This window comes from Gambusia affinis, linkage group LG12 (assembly GCF_019740435.1).
Source record: "Gambusia affinis linkage group LG12, SWU_Gaff_1.0, whole genome shotgun sequence".
NCBI lineage: Eukaryota > Metazoa > Chordata > Actinopteri > Cyprinodontiformes > Poeciliidae > Gambusia > Gambusia affinis.
The window spans coordinates 10,731,023-10,750,782 of NC_057879.1; the positions used below are offsets into that span (position 1 = coordinate 10,731,023).

General features: G+C 39.4%; 1 protein-coding gene across 6 annotated transcripts in view; it reads right to left on the minus strand.

The window, feature by feature from the left end:
• The window catches only part of epha4b (eph receptor A4b), a 104,013-nt gene that overhangs the window by 47,053 nt on the left and 37,200 nt on the right, over positions 1-19,760 (minus strand). For all 6 annotated transcript variants that reach the window (XR_006372343.1, XM_044134202.1, XM_044134203.1 and 3 more), the window contains exon 6: positions 1,350-1,505. Coding sequence is in view for 5 of the 6 variants with exons in the window: in XM_044134202.1 (XP_043990137.1) it covers positions 1,350-1,505 (156 nt within the window). In the remaining variant the exon portion in view is untranslated. The remainder of the gene's footprint in view (positions 1-1,349; positions 1,506-19,760) is intronic.

Genomic DNA, 19,760 nt, shown 5'->3' on the forward strand with positions numbered 1-19,760 from the left:
CTTTCATAAACTCCTATTTCCCCCCACTGTTCTATTCTTTTCCTGGGTCTCAAGTGTCATTCTCCATGTCTATGAATAATTCTTTCACCTTTTCTCCTTATTTTCTAATTTTTCACTCTCAAACCTGAAAATGGTGCTGCTAACCACTCAGCAGAGCACATGTGTGCGTGTGGGTGTGCGTGTGCGTGGGTGTGCGTGTGTCTGTGGCCGTATATATTTGAACAAAACCGTTACTCATTTCCAGCTGATAACACCCATCATATCTCACCTGCTACAACGATTAATGAGTGTAATCTACCATAACCCGATAATGGGTTTGGGTATATCTGTCCATGCTTGAATATGTGCATGAGTCGTATGTTTGCACGTGTGTATTCCTCCGCACTTCCTTTATTCTCTCCAACATCTCCAACATGCCATTGTCGTAAATCCAAGTCTTATTGTTTACTTCCCCTGCGTGTTTTGAGAGAATGTGCAAAACATAATGTAACAAGATTGTTCATATTTCTTTAACTTTTTACATTTTGTCATGCTATCAACACCCATGTTAGTTTATTTAATTAGTACAGGAAATAATAATTTAGTGGAAGGATGACAAAAACCACGCTAAGGTACAACCGCTTTCCATATCTAGAGACATTTTTGTCCAGTCTTTGCTTTCTTTGTTACAAAATAGCTCAGTCATGTTGCCAAGACAGTATTTGTAAACAATAGGTTGTTAAAAGTCTTGAACAGATTTATAATTGGAAATACATACTGACTTGTAAATCTTGCATTAATATTTTTCCAGACCATTTCATAAAAATCCCTGCTCTATGTTTAGTGATGTCCTGCTGGTGGGTGAACCTCTGGCCCAGTCTAAAGTGTTTTGCAAGCTCTAACAGTTTCCTTTCAGTCTAAAGTGTTTTGCAAGCTCTAACAGTTTCCTTTCAGGATTGTGTTTCTACTCTGGCCAGATTCCCTGTCACTACTAAAGAACAGTATCTGCACAGCATGATGCTGCCACCACTTTATTTTACCCTTGGGACTGTTGGAGTTGAAATCAAAGAATGAAAATGTATTGACTGCAATCACAAAACTATACTCCTTGGGTGCATGTGTTCTGCACTGTAAGTGTGGCGGCTGGGAAGTGTATACATTTAAAATGACAAAGCAGCTATGCATTGCAAAGTCTTGTAAAAGTTTATCATCAACCTATTAAAGAAGATGAAATCCAATATTTTCATAACATTAAAATATACAAATAAGCACAGTAAACAAAGAGCATTAGGGCTGTTTGTGTAAATGACATGTTCAAAGTAGCAAAGTTTTATTTTGTTTTATTTTTTTCCAGTCTTTCTATTACTCACGTGTGCAAGCCATTGAGCGCGGGTCGGTCTCAGCACGGTAGAACCCTTTCTCACAAATGCACTCCATGGCCTGTTCATGTGGAGACGAGCTGTGAGGAGGACATTTGGTGCAGTAGGCATCTGTGGCTGAAGCTTTGTACGTTCCAGGTCTGCATGCTGGAGAACAGAAATAAAGAATTCAATTATATAGACTTTAAATATTAGCCACGCAATAGCTGCTGAAGAATTAAAAGCCTAGCAGCCCAATAACTTTATTCGAGCTTTTGAAATTATAATGTCCGCCATGTATATGAGGTTCAATGCATTAGTTTTAGAATAAAGTTATCCCTTCTTAAGTAAATATTATATGCCTTGTTTGTGCTGTGGGTGCAGTGATGCCCCTCTTGGCCAAAAATGCCCTGAAATAATTTGTATCTTTTTAGTCTCAATAATGATCTGAATAATTCTGCATTATTAAAATGTTTCTCCCACCAAAGCAATTACAGCAGTCTCTGTAGAAGTCCAAAACATAAAAGAAAGCCTTTGTGGCTCAGTTGCATGTTATGAGTTATCTTTTAAAAGTGGGAGCTTTTCATTTTTAATGATTCATAAATTAGAGTTCACTAGCATAAGAAAAATAAAAGGTTTGTGTCTATAATATGATTAAATTGATATCCAAAATAAGAAAAACATTTTTAAAAAGTGTTGCCTTAAATAACAGTTTAGGGTTTTTGAAATGAGGTTCTGTTAAAAGGTTATAATGAGTTAACATATTATCTTTAACATGTGACCTTTAAGAAGCCTTAGTGCAAGTCCAGATTCCTTGGACCCAAAGACTAAAGTTAATGGCTAATCCAAGAGAGGCTAAGACAAAATTTAACTTCTGGCATCTCTAAACAATTAAAGTCTGTCGATGTAGTTTTTGCAATGACCGTTCAGACCATCATCACATTGCCAAATTTAAAAAAATGTAAAGCCACTTAATTATTCACATGAAGTGCTATGATGTTCTTGAGATTTGAATTGTTCCAAGATGGTTCAATGTGATTTTATAATTGGCCCCTTAATGACTAGAAATTAGTTTTACTGTTCGCATGTAACTAATTGATTTAGACAAAATAAAGATGCCATGAGAGTTTTCTACTGAAAGTTAGAAATTAACTGCTCATCATCTTTCAACAGAACCACAATGAAAAAAGATTCTGTGCTAACAATTTAAGAAGGACGACTAAAATTTTATCATTGCTGCTGGTAACAAAGGGACTGTATCTGTGACTGTATCAAAGATATAAAATGCAATTAATACATAAAAAGATAAAGTCAGAGCAGTGATTAAAAGCAGTGATTTTCTAAATATGACACATAACAGGCTAGCTTTGTTTGCACGAAACAACAAATAACATTTTAAACTCAAAGAAGAAAGAATATGTCCACAGGTTAAAAACAAGAAGAAAAAAACAAACTGTCAGGCCGTTCAGAACCCACGGCAAAGAGAAAGCAAACAATGTTGGATCTAATTTATTGTGACATGAGTTCCACAAGAGATCCTTTCTCATCAGGCTAAAGGCTTGCAGAACTACAAGCCATTACACTACAATAACCCAACGCAACAGCAGATCAGCTGCCTTTCCTCCTATGTAAGAATTACATTTTGAAAAACCAGGAGAACAACAGTACACGGCCTCGGTCACAATAATAATCGCAATAACGTAGCACGACTGTTGCTCTTGGTGTTTCCGTGGTTGCATATTAGTCATTATGGGGAGTCATAAAAGTGAGGAGGGAAAACCCTGATATTGCTCAATGAAAGCAGCCCGGGGACTTGAATGATTTCCCTCTTGCATCCTAGGCAGGGAGAAGGAATTCCTGGCTTTCCTTTTGTAGCACCATGACTCCAGATTACACATGTATTTATTTACACATCTGCAGGCCTGGCAGTCCCATCCAGGCAAGCCTTTCTTACAGCTGTGCTAAAACACTCCAGCAGGATGAAATTGATGGTGTCTCCAAACATTGTGGACGTATTTACATATACTGCAGGTTTGCTGGTATATGTCTGCATGGATCAATAATGTGGTGCATTCCACCAGGTGCTGATTACATGTTTGTGTGCCAAGAAGGTGTTAAGTATGCAGCAGGTGTGTGAATGCAGCTGATTACTTGTACCGCTGGTGAAGGTCATGGATTTAATCAAGTGACACGTCACTTCTCGCAGGAAAGCTGTAGATTCTCACATAAGTACAAACACCAACCCACCCACGCACACACGGCCACACACACACACCAACACACACACATAAATTTGCTTGTTGTTTCTGTAAACCAAGGGGCAGCAGAATGGAAACAGGGGCCTAAAAGTAATGTGAAATGTCCCTGTGGCTGGAACTTCTTCCACCTGGATGATGTACTCTCTTGCATACAGACAGTATTTTTAGGCAAATCATTCATCATACAGGAGCCTAGTCCACTGGTGCAAACCCCAAGAGACCCAAAAGAACACCGAAAAAAAGGATATGTGTGCTGCCGGGGTGTATATGTGGAGGAAATAAAAAGGAGAAAAAAGAAAGGGAAAGGAGTGATAATTCTCAGGGGCTTTCAGCTCTTTCCTCCATCCTGTCGGGTTCTAAGGTATAGGGGTGCATGTGTGCTGTGCTGGTGACCGTGTTTGTGTTCCTGTTGGCTGGGCTGCAGGAGTGCGGTGGAAAAAGCAGCTTTTCTCTAGAGGCCATGCATCCGGAGAGTCCTGGCTGTCCAGCCAGAGAGGCACAAAGGATCCTACTGCTAAAGGACAGACATGGCAACACATGCCAGGCCTGGCGATCGTACAACCGCCTGATCTAAAACTTTTTGCAAGAATGGCGGCCTGGCTGTGTGTAGAGCCCGCTTTACCTTAACGGTTCTGCTTGCTGCTCTGGTGAACCACCTGACTCTCATGACAGCTTTTATTAGACGTCTAAGGACATCTTAGACTTTTAATTTTACACCACTGCACACAAAAGCTGGGTTTGCAAGCCGTTACACCTGTATGTGAACCGTTTCTCACAATATTTTATTTCAAAATGTCTTATGTTTCTAGCACAAATTTCCAGTGCTCTCTGACTATTAGCCCATTTTTAGGTATATATAAAAATGGACTGATGGGAGTAAATGGATAAAAAGGCCTGGATGGATGGACAGACATCTGATCAATAGAGGGATGGAATAAAACATGGTTAGGATGGATAGACAAACAGAAGAACTATACAACATTCAAACAAGGGGATAAGAGAATAATGTTTGAAAGTACAAATATTTTTCCAAACCCTCCTTTTGTTTTTGTTTGACAAAAAAATACTAGAATCACATTTCCTGTGTCTTCCAGGCTATATTTGGAATGCGCTCAATAAATTATTTTTCCTACAGTCCTGATAAAAATTGGCCTCAGATGCAGGGTCCAATTAATTATTCATGTGGTCACCAGAGAGAGTAAGTGTATTCATGCCAATCGATAGCTCTTAGATATGATGTAGTGCTGCTGTTGAAGACACACCCTCAGTCACCACGCTCTGATTGAGATGGGAACAGGACAACTTCCCTCGGGAAAACACTGCACATACAAACTGATTGGAGTCTGTTGATTCAATTTCTAACCTATTCTACTCTTTATAAGTCTGAAAATGGTTGCATTTACCTTTCGAGGAACATCAGAAAATAGAAACGCTGTCCCATAAGATTGGGTGATTTCACTGAAGGTTTCAATGGTCTTTATAGAACAGCAGGCAGATCAGGGGGAAAGTTGTGGACAACTGTGAAGCAGAGTTAGGTATGAAAACAAATTCTCAGTTTTGAAGAACTCACAGAGCTCTTCTCAATCCACCATCTGTGATACATTCATTAATGTAATGTAAAACAGTTTGAAAGTTTTCCCAATCAATGTTTTTGACTCTGTGACAGACTGGCGACCTGTCCAGGGTGTACGCCACCTCTCACCCGAAATATCTCGCTGGAGATAGAGACCAGCAACCCTTCTGACCCACTAGGGACAAGGATATATAGAAAATGGATCGATGGATGCTTTTGACTTTTACAAAACAGTTGACTACAATTTACTGTAACTTTATTTATCAGTTTAAGACCTTTTATTTTATTTCATGTAACAAGTTGCACCACAGTCATTCTGATATCTGGACAATTTTAACCACCAAGCGCTACAGAAACCCACAATATTCGTCTTAAGATAAAACAAAAAGAATGTTTTGAGATATTTTTTTCTTATTTGCCATATGACTTAAAATAACAAATTTATATCAACATTATAGTAACTTTTAGTTTATGGACAGGCCATAAACTAAAAGTAAATAGGAAACCAGAAAATGTTATAATACAACTGATGTTCTGAGCTTTTCCATAATCATCATGTCTCCTATCAATACATACCAGGTTTGTGTTTCAAACTCATTATACTCAACTGTATTGAAAATAAAATTCTGTTTTGTGTGTTTTGCGCATATGCCTGATCAAAATACCAGCTTTGTTCTACAACAAAACTTTATCCTTCATTTAAGTGTAACTCCTAGTTTAGGCTCTGATTGATCTGTTTTGCTGCTTTTCGTGGCACTTGGTTCAAGTCAAACATTGGCCCGGTCCCAGCATTAACATAAAGGGCAGAAAGCGGATGTCTATGTGTGTTTGTAAATTGGTGGGGGGGGGGGGGGGGGTATAGTTAGGTTGTTTATGTGCATGTAGGCGTGTTCAGTGAGTGAAGTTGTGTAAAGCTTGCTGGCCCACGGGAGATGAGCTCCATAATGGTCACTATGGCAACAGGCTTTCAAGATAGAACCCTTCGAGTACCCCTCGAGTGGCACAGCTCCTGGAGCACAGAGCAGTCTGTGTGCTTGCATGAGCGCGCATGTGTGTGTGTATACAGGCGTTAGCGGAGGCAAGCTATTTAAAAATTGATACATCAAGCGTCAGTGGAGAGATCTAACAAGATTGAGTCTGACGTCCTTCGCGCCCACCGAGGTCGCGTCTCCGCATGTGTTTATGTGTGTCTGTGCCCATGTGTACATGCCTGTGAAAAAATGTCTCGGATCGAATTGACATTGCACTGAATGAACTTTGCACAGATGCTAATGAAAGTTGCACTGCACCTTATGGGTAAAAACAAACATGCAGGTGAACCATTCAATGTGTAATTAACAGCATAAACCAACTCCCTACGCTGGTGTTTGCTCAGCAAAGTGGGGTCTTTAGATTTTGTGTCATATATATGTAATTAAGTTTCTGCTAGGAAATAAGAATTTATCTGTATGTAGAATAAATACCATATACAATTGTCCTGAATCAACTAGAAAAAAAAAATCTGTCAAATGTCCTGTTAAATTTGCTGCTTTTTTGGATGATTTTTCTGTTACCTTGACAGTTTTTTGATAGCAATGAGGTTCAGTTCTTTGGGTTTAAAAGGCCTCCTTGCCTTTTAAAGTCTAAAGCTAAAGATTTGACCCTAATCTTTAGCTCCCTCCACAACTTCTCTATGGAACCACTAAGTATTAACATTACTCCCAGTCAGAAGAAGCATAGTGATAAAAGAAATGAAGGATTACTTATGAATGGGTTATGAATAATTTTGGCTTAACGGAGCAAAAGAATATATAACTACAACGCAAATATTGTACTGCTGACAATGACGCAGCAGCAACACTGACCTAGAGCTGCGAAAAGCATACGCTAAATTCACCTGAACATCAGCATGCTTGACGCTTGAAGCTAGCTGTAAACTCCAGCTCAACCCATGACCCACCTTCCTATATCTATATCAATATCTATATAGATATACATATATCTATATAGATATATAGATATATGTATATATATATATGTGTGTGTATGCTGACTTTATGTCTTACGAAATCCCCTTCCTTTCCGCACGTTTGCACCCTCATGTCATGCACATATCATGCTGATTGGAAAACATTGTGACAGCAGCTTACGGGCACAAGATGTACCACAGAAATTACTTCTGCCCTCAAGAGGCCACTACTAGAGAAAGACAGGTTAGCTCCACGTGTGAAAATTGGACACGGGCAATGACCAGACGGACACTACAGCGCTCCATGATTGACATTTCAGAACTGATTGTAACGTTTCCTATGGAATCTTTTGAGTCCCCCTCCGCTTCACAAACACACTGATGCGCACCCCTGCGCGCACAGAGGGTCAGACCAGATATGAAATGCTTTATGATGACCACTACATGAACCACATGAGTACACGCCGGCTGCTTTCTGATCCACTCTGTCTTCTGGATACCAGCCAATTACTGAGAGCGACCAAGAGGAACTTAGAGGATTCCTGCCTACGAACTCTCTGCGTATCTGTCCATTCTCCATCTTTTGTCTGCCTCTGTTTTTTCCTTATCGCTCCGCTTTCTTCAATGTTTGTCAATTTCTGTTTGGTCTTTGTCTGTGCCTTCCCTGTGTTACATACTTTCTCTGCATCTTTAGTTGAGTCATGTGTCTGTGAGTCTGCTTTTGAATGCGTGTGTCTTTATTTCCCACTGGGCTGTCTGTCATACTTTGACCCTGACCTTCTCTAGAGCTCCTGCACAAATATTTACTCTCTTGCTGACAGACACACACACATACATAAACCTCTCTGAGGAAAAAAAAAAAAAAAAGAAAATCACAGGAAAATAGAGGAAGCTCAATTTCATTGCAATTACGTGTCGCACACATCCACACAGACAGACACTTTTCTAGCTGTAACCCAAGCTGATGGCACACTAATTTTGAGCCCGGGTGATTATCTTGCAGTCTAAAAACAGATTAAATTGATACCAGGTGCATGTGTTTGTGAGAGTCTGTGTGAAAAGGGTCATGGACAAGAGGTGGATGGTGAAGGAGAGACGAAGAAGAGGAGGGAGAAAACATGACAGGCCTATAGTGGCCCGCTGGGAGTTAGCGCCACAGTCTGAATAACTTATTATTCTGTTTGTGAGGCTATCAGGCTAAAAGGCCAGCAGAATGAAAGGGTAACTTGTCTCTTTAAGGAACTTTCATGGCTTTAAGATCTTCAAATCCACATGTACGCTATGGTCACACCGTTTCCTCACGCAAACCGTTGCAGTAAACGTGCCGACATCAGCCAGCCCCGTGACCACTGGAGTGCACGAGGAGCGATGCACCTCTTTTCCTCACCCACGTTATTTTCAGTTCATCACTCTCAATAATTCATCCTCTCGGGTAGAGAGGGAACGGAGAGCTTCATGGTTCTTTTCTCTGTCACTCGCACACACACACGCACACACACACACACTCTCAGTGTCAGAGGTAGCTACAAAGCCATATTCTCTGTGTCCTCAAGCTAAGGTTGTAGCCGATTGAAGCAAAATACAGTCCATGATTTGTTTCTTTTTATTCAATAAAGGTTTTACAGAGTTGCAGTTCCTGGTAGAAGCTTCCCAGCTCCTCAAACTTTTCTGACTTTTTTTCACACTTCATCTGAAATCTTTTAATTATGTTATAGTAATTTTATGTGATAGACCGACACTTAGTGTGTAGCTGTGAGGTGGGAAGAAATTGGATATGATTTTCGATATTTTTTGGTCATAAAGTTTAATTATGATCTCATCTGACCAGAGCACCTTGTTTGCTACGTTTTGAATGGATATTGTCATATCCTATCATTTTTCTCTGACATTCCACAATTAGGTGCAACTTTTTGTTGGTCTAACGCAGTAGTGGAAATTAAAAGTTTTCTCCACCAGCCACAGAAGCTGACAGAGAAAAATTTTTACCGCCCACTCAGACATTTCACCAGCCACTGTTTTTTTGTTGTTGTTTTTTGATTACAAACCCTACAAGTACAAGCAAATTATAGAAAATGTATGATTTATTCCCAACTCCATGAAAACCAATTTACTGACAATACGTTTACCATACAGATGTACATATACATAATAATTTAACATAAAGAATGGACACCTTAACAGGGTTGCAGTGCAATAAGTTAGTTTGAAGTAATTACTAACAGCAAACTTTAACTACATAACCCTAACAATCTGGCAATCATGTGTTGAACATTTCCAAATTTTGGCAACAACTCTCCCTGATAGTATTTATTAAAGATATGTCTAGTCATTTTGAAAATATTTTTAAATTCTATCAGTAACAGTTTTATTTGTTTCCCCTTACAAATTACGTTTTCTATTGAAATTAACAATCATTATTAAAATATCTCATAACGTGTTCATTATTAATTCCACGGGCCACTATCATTCTTGTGTTACTCCAGAGTTTTTCTGACTACCTGGAGCTTAGGGTTAGCTTCCCCCTCACACACAGCTGCCTTCCTGCCTGCATGAAACTGTTTCTTTATGAACATTTTCACTCCTTACCGGGCAGCAGCATCTAACCTGAACTCTTCCTCAATCTCATCATCCTCCTCCGACGACAATAATAAAGCCCCCCTAATTTCCTCTCCTTGTCCGCGACTGGATCTGCTCCAACGGTCAAAGTTAGTGTGGTAATTAACATCCATCCATCCATTTTCTGTTCACCCTTGTCCCTAATGGACCTTACCAAGCTCCGCCCACAACCGACCCACGTGACCACAAGTCTCACAAGCAAAGCCTCGTAGCGCGTTGTTTCTATGTAAAAATGACTCCATTAGTGCATCATTTCTACCGGATTTTCACAATATATCAGCTACTATAATGGACAGAGGAGGTAACAAGTTCATATCATCATCTGGGAGGAAGTTACTGGTTTCTCAGTCACAAGCTGGTTGCAAACCTGAGGCTAGCAGGTGTCAGTCAGTTATGGATGATCTGAACTTTGGTTTGATGACTTCAATATGAGAAGTTACAGACTGATAGAAGGATCCAAAGAGTTCTGTTAAGGTAAAGGCAAATCTTCTCAAGCTGGGATATAATTAATTTAATTTCACATAATTATCGCGGTAGAAGCCATTTGTTTGTTAAAATTTTATGAAATCTATTTGTTCTATTTAATATTTGTTGTGAATGACGTATAGTCACAAATGAGTCCAACGTAGTCCAACGTTTAAAAACTACAGCGGCTGTAATGAGCCACAGCAAAGGTAAACAAAGGTAAAATAACCCGAACAGGTGATCAACTCAAAACCACTCGTACCTTTTTACTCTCTCTCTCTTTGTAGTTTAAGCACACCTGTTACCGTGGCAACTGCCTGCGCCCCGCAAGACGAGCAAAGATTACGTTAATATTCAGTCCATTACGATATCAAGTTTCCAGGCTTGATATTTATTTATGGATTATTAATCAGCGCTTCCCTGAACACAGCGATGGTTGATTGACCAGCTGCACTTGGTGCTATTGTGGCTAACACGAGTAACAGTTTAGTCCAAAGCCTTTTCTGCTAAAATAAAATCTTTAGTGTATGTCACATACAGTATACATTGCATATTGAGCTGTTTAGCTAACGTAAGACTGTGCAGAAGTTGTATCAGTACTGCTATTATGCTGTACTTAGTTAACGGGAAGCGTGTGTTTGTGAGACCGCCAACCACGTGACCACGTAGAATGAGCATCAGCCAATGAAAAGCGGCCCCTCTGGTAAGGTCCATGGGGTCGGGAGGGTTGCTGGTGCCTATATCCAGCTACGTTCCGGGCGAGAGGCGGGGTTCACCGTGGACAGGTCGCCAGTCTGTCGCAAGGTAATTAACATATGGTTAGTTTGACAAATTTTTCTGAATGGGCTTATGCGCTTTTTAGCTTTTTTCGTAGTTTTTCTGACCCGCCCCGTCTCGTATCAACTCATTTTCTCGTACTCCGGTTAGCAGCAACCGTTGAAATAGCGCTATTTATAAACTTAGAGGCGAGGGGTGGGCCAAGGATTTCATTGGATACGCCCAATGTCCGTCAATAAAATCAACCAATGGGCTATGGCGGTCCATAAAAATTTGAATTAATATAATTTTTTTGTTAAATTATGAAAGCGTAGAGCCGCCAGATATGGACATTATGCACAGTCTGGACTCCAGAGTGTCAGTCCTTCCCTGGACATAAGTTCAAACTGAGTGAAGCTTTTTTTATTAACATTTTTTCTGTTCAAATTGTCAACCCGCGACATTGGTGGGTGCATTTACACGCAACTTCATACTTTTACTCGCATTTGGCCAGTGGTGGGTGCTAATTTCCACCCCTGGTCTAATGACTAAATGGCAAGTAAAAGTTTCTACTAGTTAAATTTGAGGAGAGAAAAAGTGAAAAACTTATTTTACCAAGGCACTTTCTAATTAGGATTGACAGTGACTAAATTTGATGGCGTTTATAATGAGTAATAATCAGACATTTGGTAAAAAAAAAAAAAAAAAAGAAATTGCAAGCTCTTGACCTTAAAATGTTGAGGTCTCGGCCTTGAGACCTCCTGAGTAAATCAGAGCAGCAAGACTAAAGCCATCATTAGTCAAAGCGTGCTTCTTGCCGCACTCCCAAGTGATGACATGCTGTAAATTTGTTTGCGCTCCCTCTAAAATGCAGTCCAACATATGCTCACCAAACCTTGTGATCAAAGCAGCGCTTAGGAATGATCTCACTTCCTGTATAGTAACTGGGCTGCCAATTTAATTTAGCGGTGGTGGACAAATGCTTTTGAAAAGCAAGGTTTTGTGTGGGTGCTCTTGGGAGGCTTGGTGTAAAGTTCTTTATTTTTCTGAAGATTAAAGAAAAATAAAGAACGAGGGCTGAAGATAATTTTTTATATATTTTTTTTCATGTAATCCAGTGGGGCTGAAAGTCCAATATTGAAAAATCTGACAGCACAGAGTGCAAACAAATAGATAATGAAAACATGACCTCGCTGGCAGAGGTAACTAACACGGAGGAAGCAGAAGAAAGTCACTCTGTCAGACAGCTACATTAGTGACAGATCAAGGGAAATTATCCACCTGGATATTACTCTAGAACAATATGAATGATTCTAAATCAGTATGAATGACTCTATACGTTTCAAATATTATCTTAACCCTCCAAGTGCAGAGCTGTCTGTCAGCGAATAAAGCATCCCATAAAAAAAAACCTTCCTACATGCATCTTTGAGATGCATGCCCCTGTGAATCCATTCAGAATGTCAAGGGTGTCGCATACAAAAGAGGAAAATTGCCACTTCAGGTAGCTTTTTGTGCTAAACAAAGTCCAGCAAAGGCTTTCCATCTGAGTAAGTCTTATCAAAATAATTCTGTCGATAATGCCACTTTGAAAGGTACAAGAACCCATCGAGCTTGATGCAACTCCTTTCACACAGCAAGGCACCGGCGTGAAAGCAAGTCATAAAAAGAAGCTATGGTGGTGGTAGACATTACTCTCATGAATAATGCTCCTGTTTCATTTAGAATCATCAAGCTAATCTATATATATGAGTTCAATTCAGCAAAGTGTAATTCCATTCCTGTTTGTGATTGACATCTACAAATGTTTCTGTCTTGGTTCTTGGTTTTGAGAATCTACTGTAGTATTTCATGCTACCTTTTATTCATGAACTGTTAAGTATAAACAGCAAAGTACTTAGGCACATGTAATTCTGAGATGTTCAAGAAATATATTTTTGCGTGGTTACTGATTACTCCAGAATATGACTAAAATGTTATACTGTTAAATTCTAGTTGTTTTCACAGCTGTTAATTTTAATTTACTGAGGGATGTTACCAAAAATCTAGCAAACTTTAATGCATTTTAAAAGTGTTTTATGTAACAAAACAAAAATGACGCATAATTATAAATTGTAAAGGAATAATATTTTACAATTAAAATCCTGTAACTAAAGTTATGCTTAGTTGTATGTACTGCTAGTTGTCAATATAAGTAACATTTTGGATGAAGGGCAAAACATTAAATGCTGTTCTCATTTGATCTGTACGCATCTACTGTGTCCTATTCATGGTTTTAATCAAACTGCAAATAAGATTTCTTACGCCAAAAGTGACAAATGAAGGCCACTGGTTGAGCTGCACTTTATTTTGTGGTATTTTAGTACATTGGGCATAGCAGAAATTTAAACCACATTGTGTAGATTTGCATGTATAAGGATTTTTAAAAAATTATACATCACTTTTTTTTAGCATGCACTAGTTTGGGTTGGTCCATCACATTAAATCTCAAAAACGTACATTGAGGTTTGATTGTCATGTAAAAAAGTAGGAGTATTTTTGCAAGAAATTACATAAAACAAATAAGCTAGCCATATCAGACCTCTGGTAGCTTTCTTTACACTTTACACACTTCACAAAACTAAGCAGTAAAAACAGAGCAAAACTCAGACCCAAGTTAAATGTACTCCTAAATATTTGCATTTTAGAGGCCACTGGACTCAACAGACTATTATTAATAGTGACAATGAATTTGTTCCATCTTTCAGCAGTCTTTGTGTTACGTTTGTTTCAACAATTTCTTTGTTCCAATTAATTAGTGGTTTCTTTTGGATGCAGAACAAAGGAGCAGCTGTAACATACTCAAACGCAGAAACAAATTGGATTTCAAACACAGTCACATCTGTTTGCATATAAAAAAAAAAAAAAAAAAATTGCCTGTTTACCGATCCAATCGTACATCTGGAAGCCATCCATGAACTAGAAAGAGAGTGGGAGAGGGGAGTCGAAGGGGGGGAAGGGTCAATGGCTGCCTTCCTGTCCCTCTATTTCCTGCCCAGCAATCCCACTGGCAGCCTGAACGTGTTCTCTGCTATCTGAATTAACACAGATTTAACACTGTGGAAATGTGAAAATTATTAACTCCCCCATGAGTACGTAGATATTTATCCCTAACTGGAGCTCAGTAGCATATGGAAGACAACCAATTAATGAGAAGTGTACCCAAAGGCAACACGCTCTCCCCTCTACACCTCTCTCCTTTTGTACCGCGTCTCCCTATAGGGAGTAGAGCTATATAAGGATGTGCAGAGCTGAAACATGCATGAACAGTTCTCCAGTCCTTGGCCTGCTTTTTCTGCTTTTCTCCTGGGGGTTGCTTGCACAGCTCAAACCACTGCGCCAGACCCAGCCTAGCTTCACAGTATCCACTCCCCTCTGAAGCCAACCTTTTTGTCCTCAGGTTTGGCTTAGGCTAACATCTCAATGAAGCAGACCCCCCCCACCACCACCCTGGTGCTAAGGGGGCAACCTCAGCTCACTGTATGCGCGGCGAGCAATCGGCCATGGAGTAAGAGGGACTTGTGCTTATGGAGAGTCGGTGTGAATTGACATTATCTGGGTCAGTGCAGTGTGGGTATGTAGACTGGGACTACAAGCGTAGGGAGGATACAGTGAGAGGCTTAGCCTTTTTGTGGCTTTTTTTTTGTCATTTATTCAAACACAAAAGAGAGAAGATGAGAATGAAAAGTGGGGAAAGGGATAGAGTTGAGGAGAGACATGTGAAAGAGAGGAGATAACAGGGAATAAAAGAGAAATTAGGAAGAAAAAGGTGGCTGTGATTAACCAAATAAATGAACCTGGACAAGCAGAGCAGCAGCAAGGCTCGCACAGGCAGGTGGAGGACAGACGACTGGCCTTTACGTGGACCATATATCCGTTTGTCCTTTAAGTACATCTGGCTTGTAATAACACCCTGCTGCCTGACACCTCAACAGCTTAATGCCCCAAAGCCTGCAGGAGAGTACACACCTACACATACATTCACACACTCCACAGACTGTATACAGCAAAAAAATAACATAAAATAAAAAAATAAAAAATTCCCTAGCAAGCTTTTTAGATCCTTCTGTTAGCTGCCCACCACCTTCCTACACACACCTCTGAGCTCTCAAGTTTCCAAGCTGTCGAAAAGAGAAAAGCGTGTCTGTCTTTGTGCATCAGAAGAGGCTACTGGAGGGCAGCTTTTTGCATCTGATCTACATACTGAGGGGCACACAGGTGGATCAATGCAGCCACAGCTACAAAAACATTTGTTGTTTGCAAAAATAGAGAATGAAATACACTCATCGGTCACTTTATTAGGTCTGCTTGCATTCAGCTTTCATTCTGTGGCTAGACGAGGTATAGATGAATTGCTGAAGTTGATAAAAATTGAAATGCAAAAGAGAGGCAATTTATACAGATTTGAACATGGCATACTTGTTGATGTTAGTCTGAATACTTCAGGAACTGTGGGGATTTTCCAGAACAACCATCTCTCAGGGTTAGAGCGTCTGGTGGAAAAGAGAAAAGTATCCAGTGGACCAAACTGCTTTTGTCATGGTTGTTAGAGGAGTAGTAGATGAATTAACCACTTCCTTCAGCCAACGTATGCAAAATTCTATTTCTAAACGAACAACCTGCAGATCCTCGAAGAAGGTGAGCTACAGCAGCAGACAACCAAACCAGTCATTCCTGTCAGGACTGAGAAGTAGTTTGCATGCATTCATGAAAGAACCAAAGCAACACTCCAGATATATTTTTGATGAGGTAAAAAAATCATAATATAAAGCTGTAAAAAAAAGTCTATTTTACATAATACCCTCCTTTATATCCATAATATTCCTCATAAAACTTTCAGTTTTCTCTGCACAAAGTGAAACTTTTCTCCTAGACAACAAAAGTTTTAACTCTAACTTCTTCCCTGCTGGGCTGCCGTCAGACCTTCGTCTGATTGACTGAGCAGCTGAGCAGTGGGCCTTTGATTGCTTCATGTTATATACTTCTTGACAGCTTTTTCTTTTTTTTTTTCATCTCCATCCCTTAAAGCACAATTTTAACACTGGGCTTTTTATTATGACTCACAACTGTTTCTTCATGCAAGAACTCCTGTGCAACTTTGGCTGGAGTTTTCTAAATGGAGCCGCTGAGCACATCATTTGGTTTAGATTTCTGCTACCGTCCAAGAAAATAAAAAAAATGCACACATAACCACTTGAAATACAATAACATGTGTTGCCATACAGTTTATACACAAGTTCAAGGATCTAGCGCAAACCTAAAGTTAATAGGTAATTTAACTCCCTTGGTTTGTTAAGCAGAACCACATGAAGAACTGACTGGTTTAGGAGAGTTTTGAAAAAGTTCAGTGCCTTCTGTCATTATTTGATGGCAGAAATAAGGAAAAAAGTCTCGGGATAAAACTTATTTCACTCCAGGAAAACAGTGAATTTTCTTTGAAATGTTTATTGTAAGAACATTTATTACAAAATCGTTAATGCCACAATCAGTGTTGCTTCCTACAATTCAAATAAAGTAAAGCTAGGTGGCAACTGAATTATGTTACATTTTAAGTTGATCACAACGCTTAAGAAGATTTAATGTGTGATTGCCATAAATGTGAACCCGTTTCTTTTAGCCAATCTTCAAAACTGAAGAAATAAGAGAACACACCCTTCAAGAAAGTCAAATGTCTTCTTACTGTCACGATACCAGAAAAATGGACACTAAACTTCTTCATATCTACATTTAGAACACTAAACTCTGACACCAGATGAGAACCCAATTTTATATTCTGATCAAATATCAGAATATTTGTTTAGGGAGTTAAAAGAAAAGATCAGAGTCAGAGAATTTCAGACGCCAAGACTCAACAACAAATATTTAGTTTCATGATTTGATAAAAAAAATGACTGTCTACTATAAAAGGGTTTTATTCAGTAAGGCTACCCAAGATTTGGTAGAGAAAAGCCAAGAGACAAACTTTTATAGGTGAAAATCCAGAAACGATCCTGGGTGTTAATATGTTGTTTCTTTCATGTTGTCCTTGTATAGCTTTAGTATTAATTCTGATATATTCCTTAGTTGTCATTGTTGATAGTGATCCTCTCCAAATCAATCTATTGTAAAATGGTCACAAACCTATAGGTTCTGTCACCAAACTGTAAGAATATTATTTTCCCAAAAGCTAAAAAATAAAGAGTTTCAACTCCCTGAATCTGTCTGACTTCATTCAGATTATGTCCATGGCTGAGCAGGTGATTCACACTAAACCAAAATGAACACTGGACTCATTCCTGAGTGGTTTGAACTTTGTGCAGTGAAAAGAACAGCGGGAGCGCTAAGTGGAATCAATGACAGAAAACTCTGAAAGGGTCCTCCGGTAAACTAAGCTCTTGCTTCATGCTGACAGCATCAAACAGACAAACGAGTAAGAACAAAACGAGAGAAGGGAACCCATTAGACAGCTGTAGCTAGCAGGAACAAGTACAGACAGACGTGTCATGCTGACCCACATTGCATTTGCCTGCTTTGGAAAAAGAGGAGATGAAAGAAGGAAAACTTGTGTTAAGGTGACGAGTGCCCGTCCTTTAAGTGCTCTCCTCCGTCTCTCTGGCATCTGATGAAGTAATTGGGGCTGTCAGACACACCAAACACACAAACATACACCTGGATAAAGGTTTATAATTTGACACACACACTCTAACCCTTCAGCATGAGCCCCTAGAGGCTTAAAGACAGAGAGGTTCTGCAGAGGCACTCACTACATTCCCTACCAGCTGTAAGAGACAGAGACAGCAGGAGAGGGCAGGGGAGTACCAAGTGGAAACGGAGGTGCTGGAGGAAACAGTGGCAGACAGACACAGAGAGGGCAAACAGGAACAGAATGCACAAGAGACACACACGAAGGGAAAAGAAAGCAAGAGAGAGAAAGAGGCAGAGGGCTACACCAGCACAGGGCGGGGAGAGATGGAGGAGAAGTGACAAGTGTGTGTGAATGTGAAAAAGAAAAGGATGTCTTTGATTTAGAGGGAGAGGAATAAATAAATTAAACAGCTCCAGAGGCAGCAAACAAAGCAGAGCAGTGTGATTTCAACAGAGCAGAGAAGCTATGACCTCTGAGTAACAGTGCATTCGGAATGAAGCTCAGTAAAAACAATTTAAAAATTGTTGCGTTTTTGTTTTTTTTACAGCACAGATTATGTCATCATTTCTTGTTAAATTAGTCTTTACAAATTGTCCTTTTGTGTGAATGCCGCTACACTGGCTCAGCAAATGTCAACCACTGCTTTAAGCCTGCCAACTGGCTGCTTATTTCCAGCAGGCTTGTTCCCTCCTTGCACTGTCTGCACGTTAACATTTTCAGAATCCCCTTTTCGCTCGAGAAACTGCAGCCTCAGAAAGAGCAACCTGGAAAATGAAAATGGCAATTGTAAGTAGATCCAAATCTATCAATCAGGCCTGCAAGGGGCAGTAATATGTATTTTTTCAGAAACACTGTGCCATTTTATAGAAAAATCAAGTAGCTATGTCATCTTCAGTTGTTATAAAAATGCTGCATATATAAATCATGACTTAAAAGAAAAATGACTGCGTGACATGACGCCTCTCTGACACCGCCTTCAGCATGTCATTGTAACAATGAGTCTCATGTTAACAGCTGTTGGTAGGATCATTGGACTGAGAAGCAGTTCATATGAAAAGCTCTGCAAACACACAGTTCCATCAGGTCTTATAGCACGATATAAAGATTTAAAAAGTCACTTTTACATACCACCTCCCCTTTAAACAACATTGATTAGTCATCCTGGAGTGTTGAACTGTACTTCACATAGTTAAGCGTTCTATACACTGCCGATACATGAAATCTCATACCCCCAACCATGGGGAGGTTCCAACATCACCATAGGTCAACACAGCTTAACATAGGACTTGTTACTGAGGTATTAGATTTAATTAGTTAACCATTTAGTTTGCATTTGATTGAGCTGAACCCAAACGCATAGCCAGTCTACTGATGGATCCACTCTGAAATACCTCAGAAAACACCAGGCAATTCGGTTTTAACCAAATGTCCCACAAGCACACTATTCAGGCAATACTGCAGAGCAGGCATATTAAAAAGTCACGATCTGATGACTTCAATCAATCAATAGCCATGTCGAGAGAAATCTTGGAAATGGAAACTCAGTTCAAAGAGACATCCTTTTATAAAATTCCTGCAGCAAAAACAGCAGAAATAACAAATGGCTTTAACCACCACTTGGTTGAAACCTATCCACTTGGATAAACAGTTCAGAAATAAATTAATATGGTTCCAAAAGTCTCAAGGCATTTCTATTTCCAACAGATACCTGTGTATCATGAGGTTCATGAAACACAGAACCTCTTGAACCAAACTGCGATAATGTGTGTGAGCTGAGTCCATTCTTTCCGGCTGCTAACCCACCTAAATATTGGCTAACAAATTCAGGACCATGAAATAGCATATACCATGCAAACCTTTTTATCAACCTATGTCTTTTTACAGTTTAATATCCGTCAGCTGGAAAGCTTGCACAGATGTTTTCTATGATAATCGTCACTAGGTCAGAAACCTCAGAGTTATGAGGACTGCATATCAAAATATGAGAATTTCTGACTTATAGTCTCTAATAAAAAATACTTCAAGCTGCAGATCTTAGATAGAAAACTTATAATCAAGGTCTATTTATTTTATAGAGAATTATTCATTTCGTCATTTTGATTTATTTACAAGTTGTTTCAAAAGATTATTAAATTTATTGGTA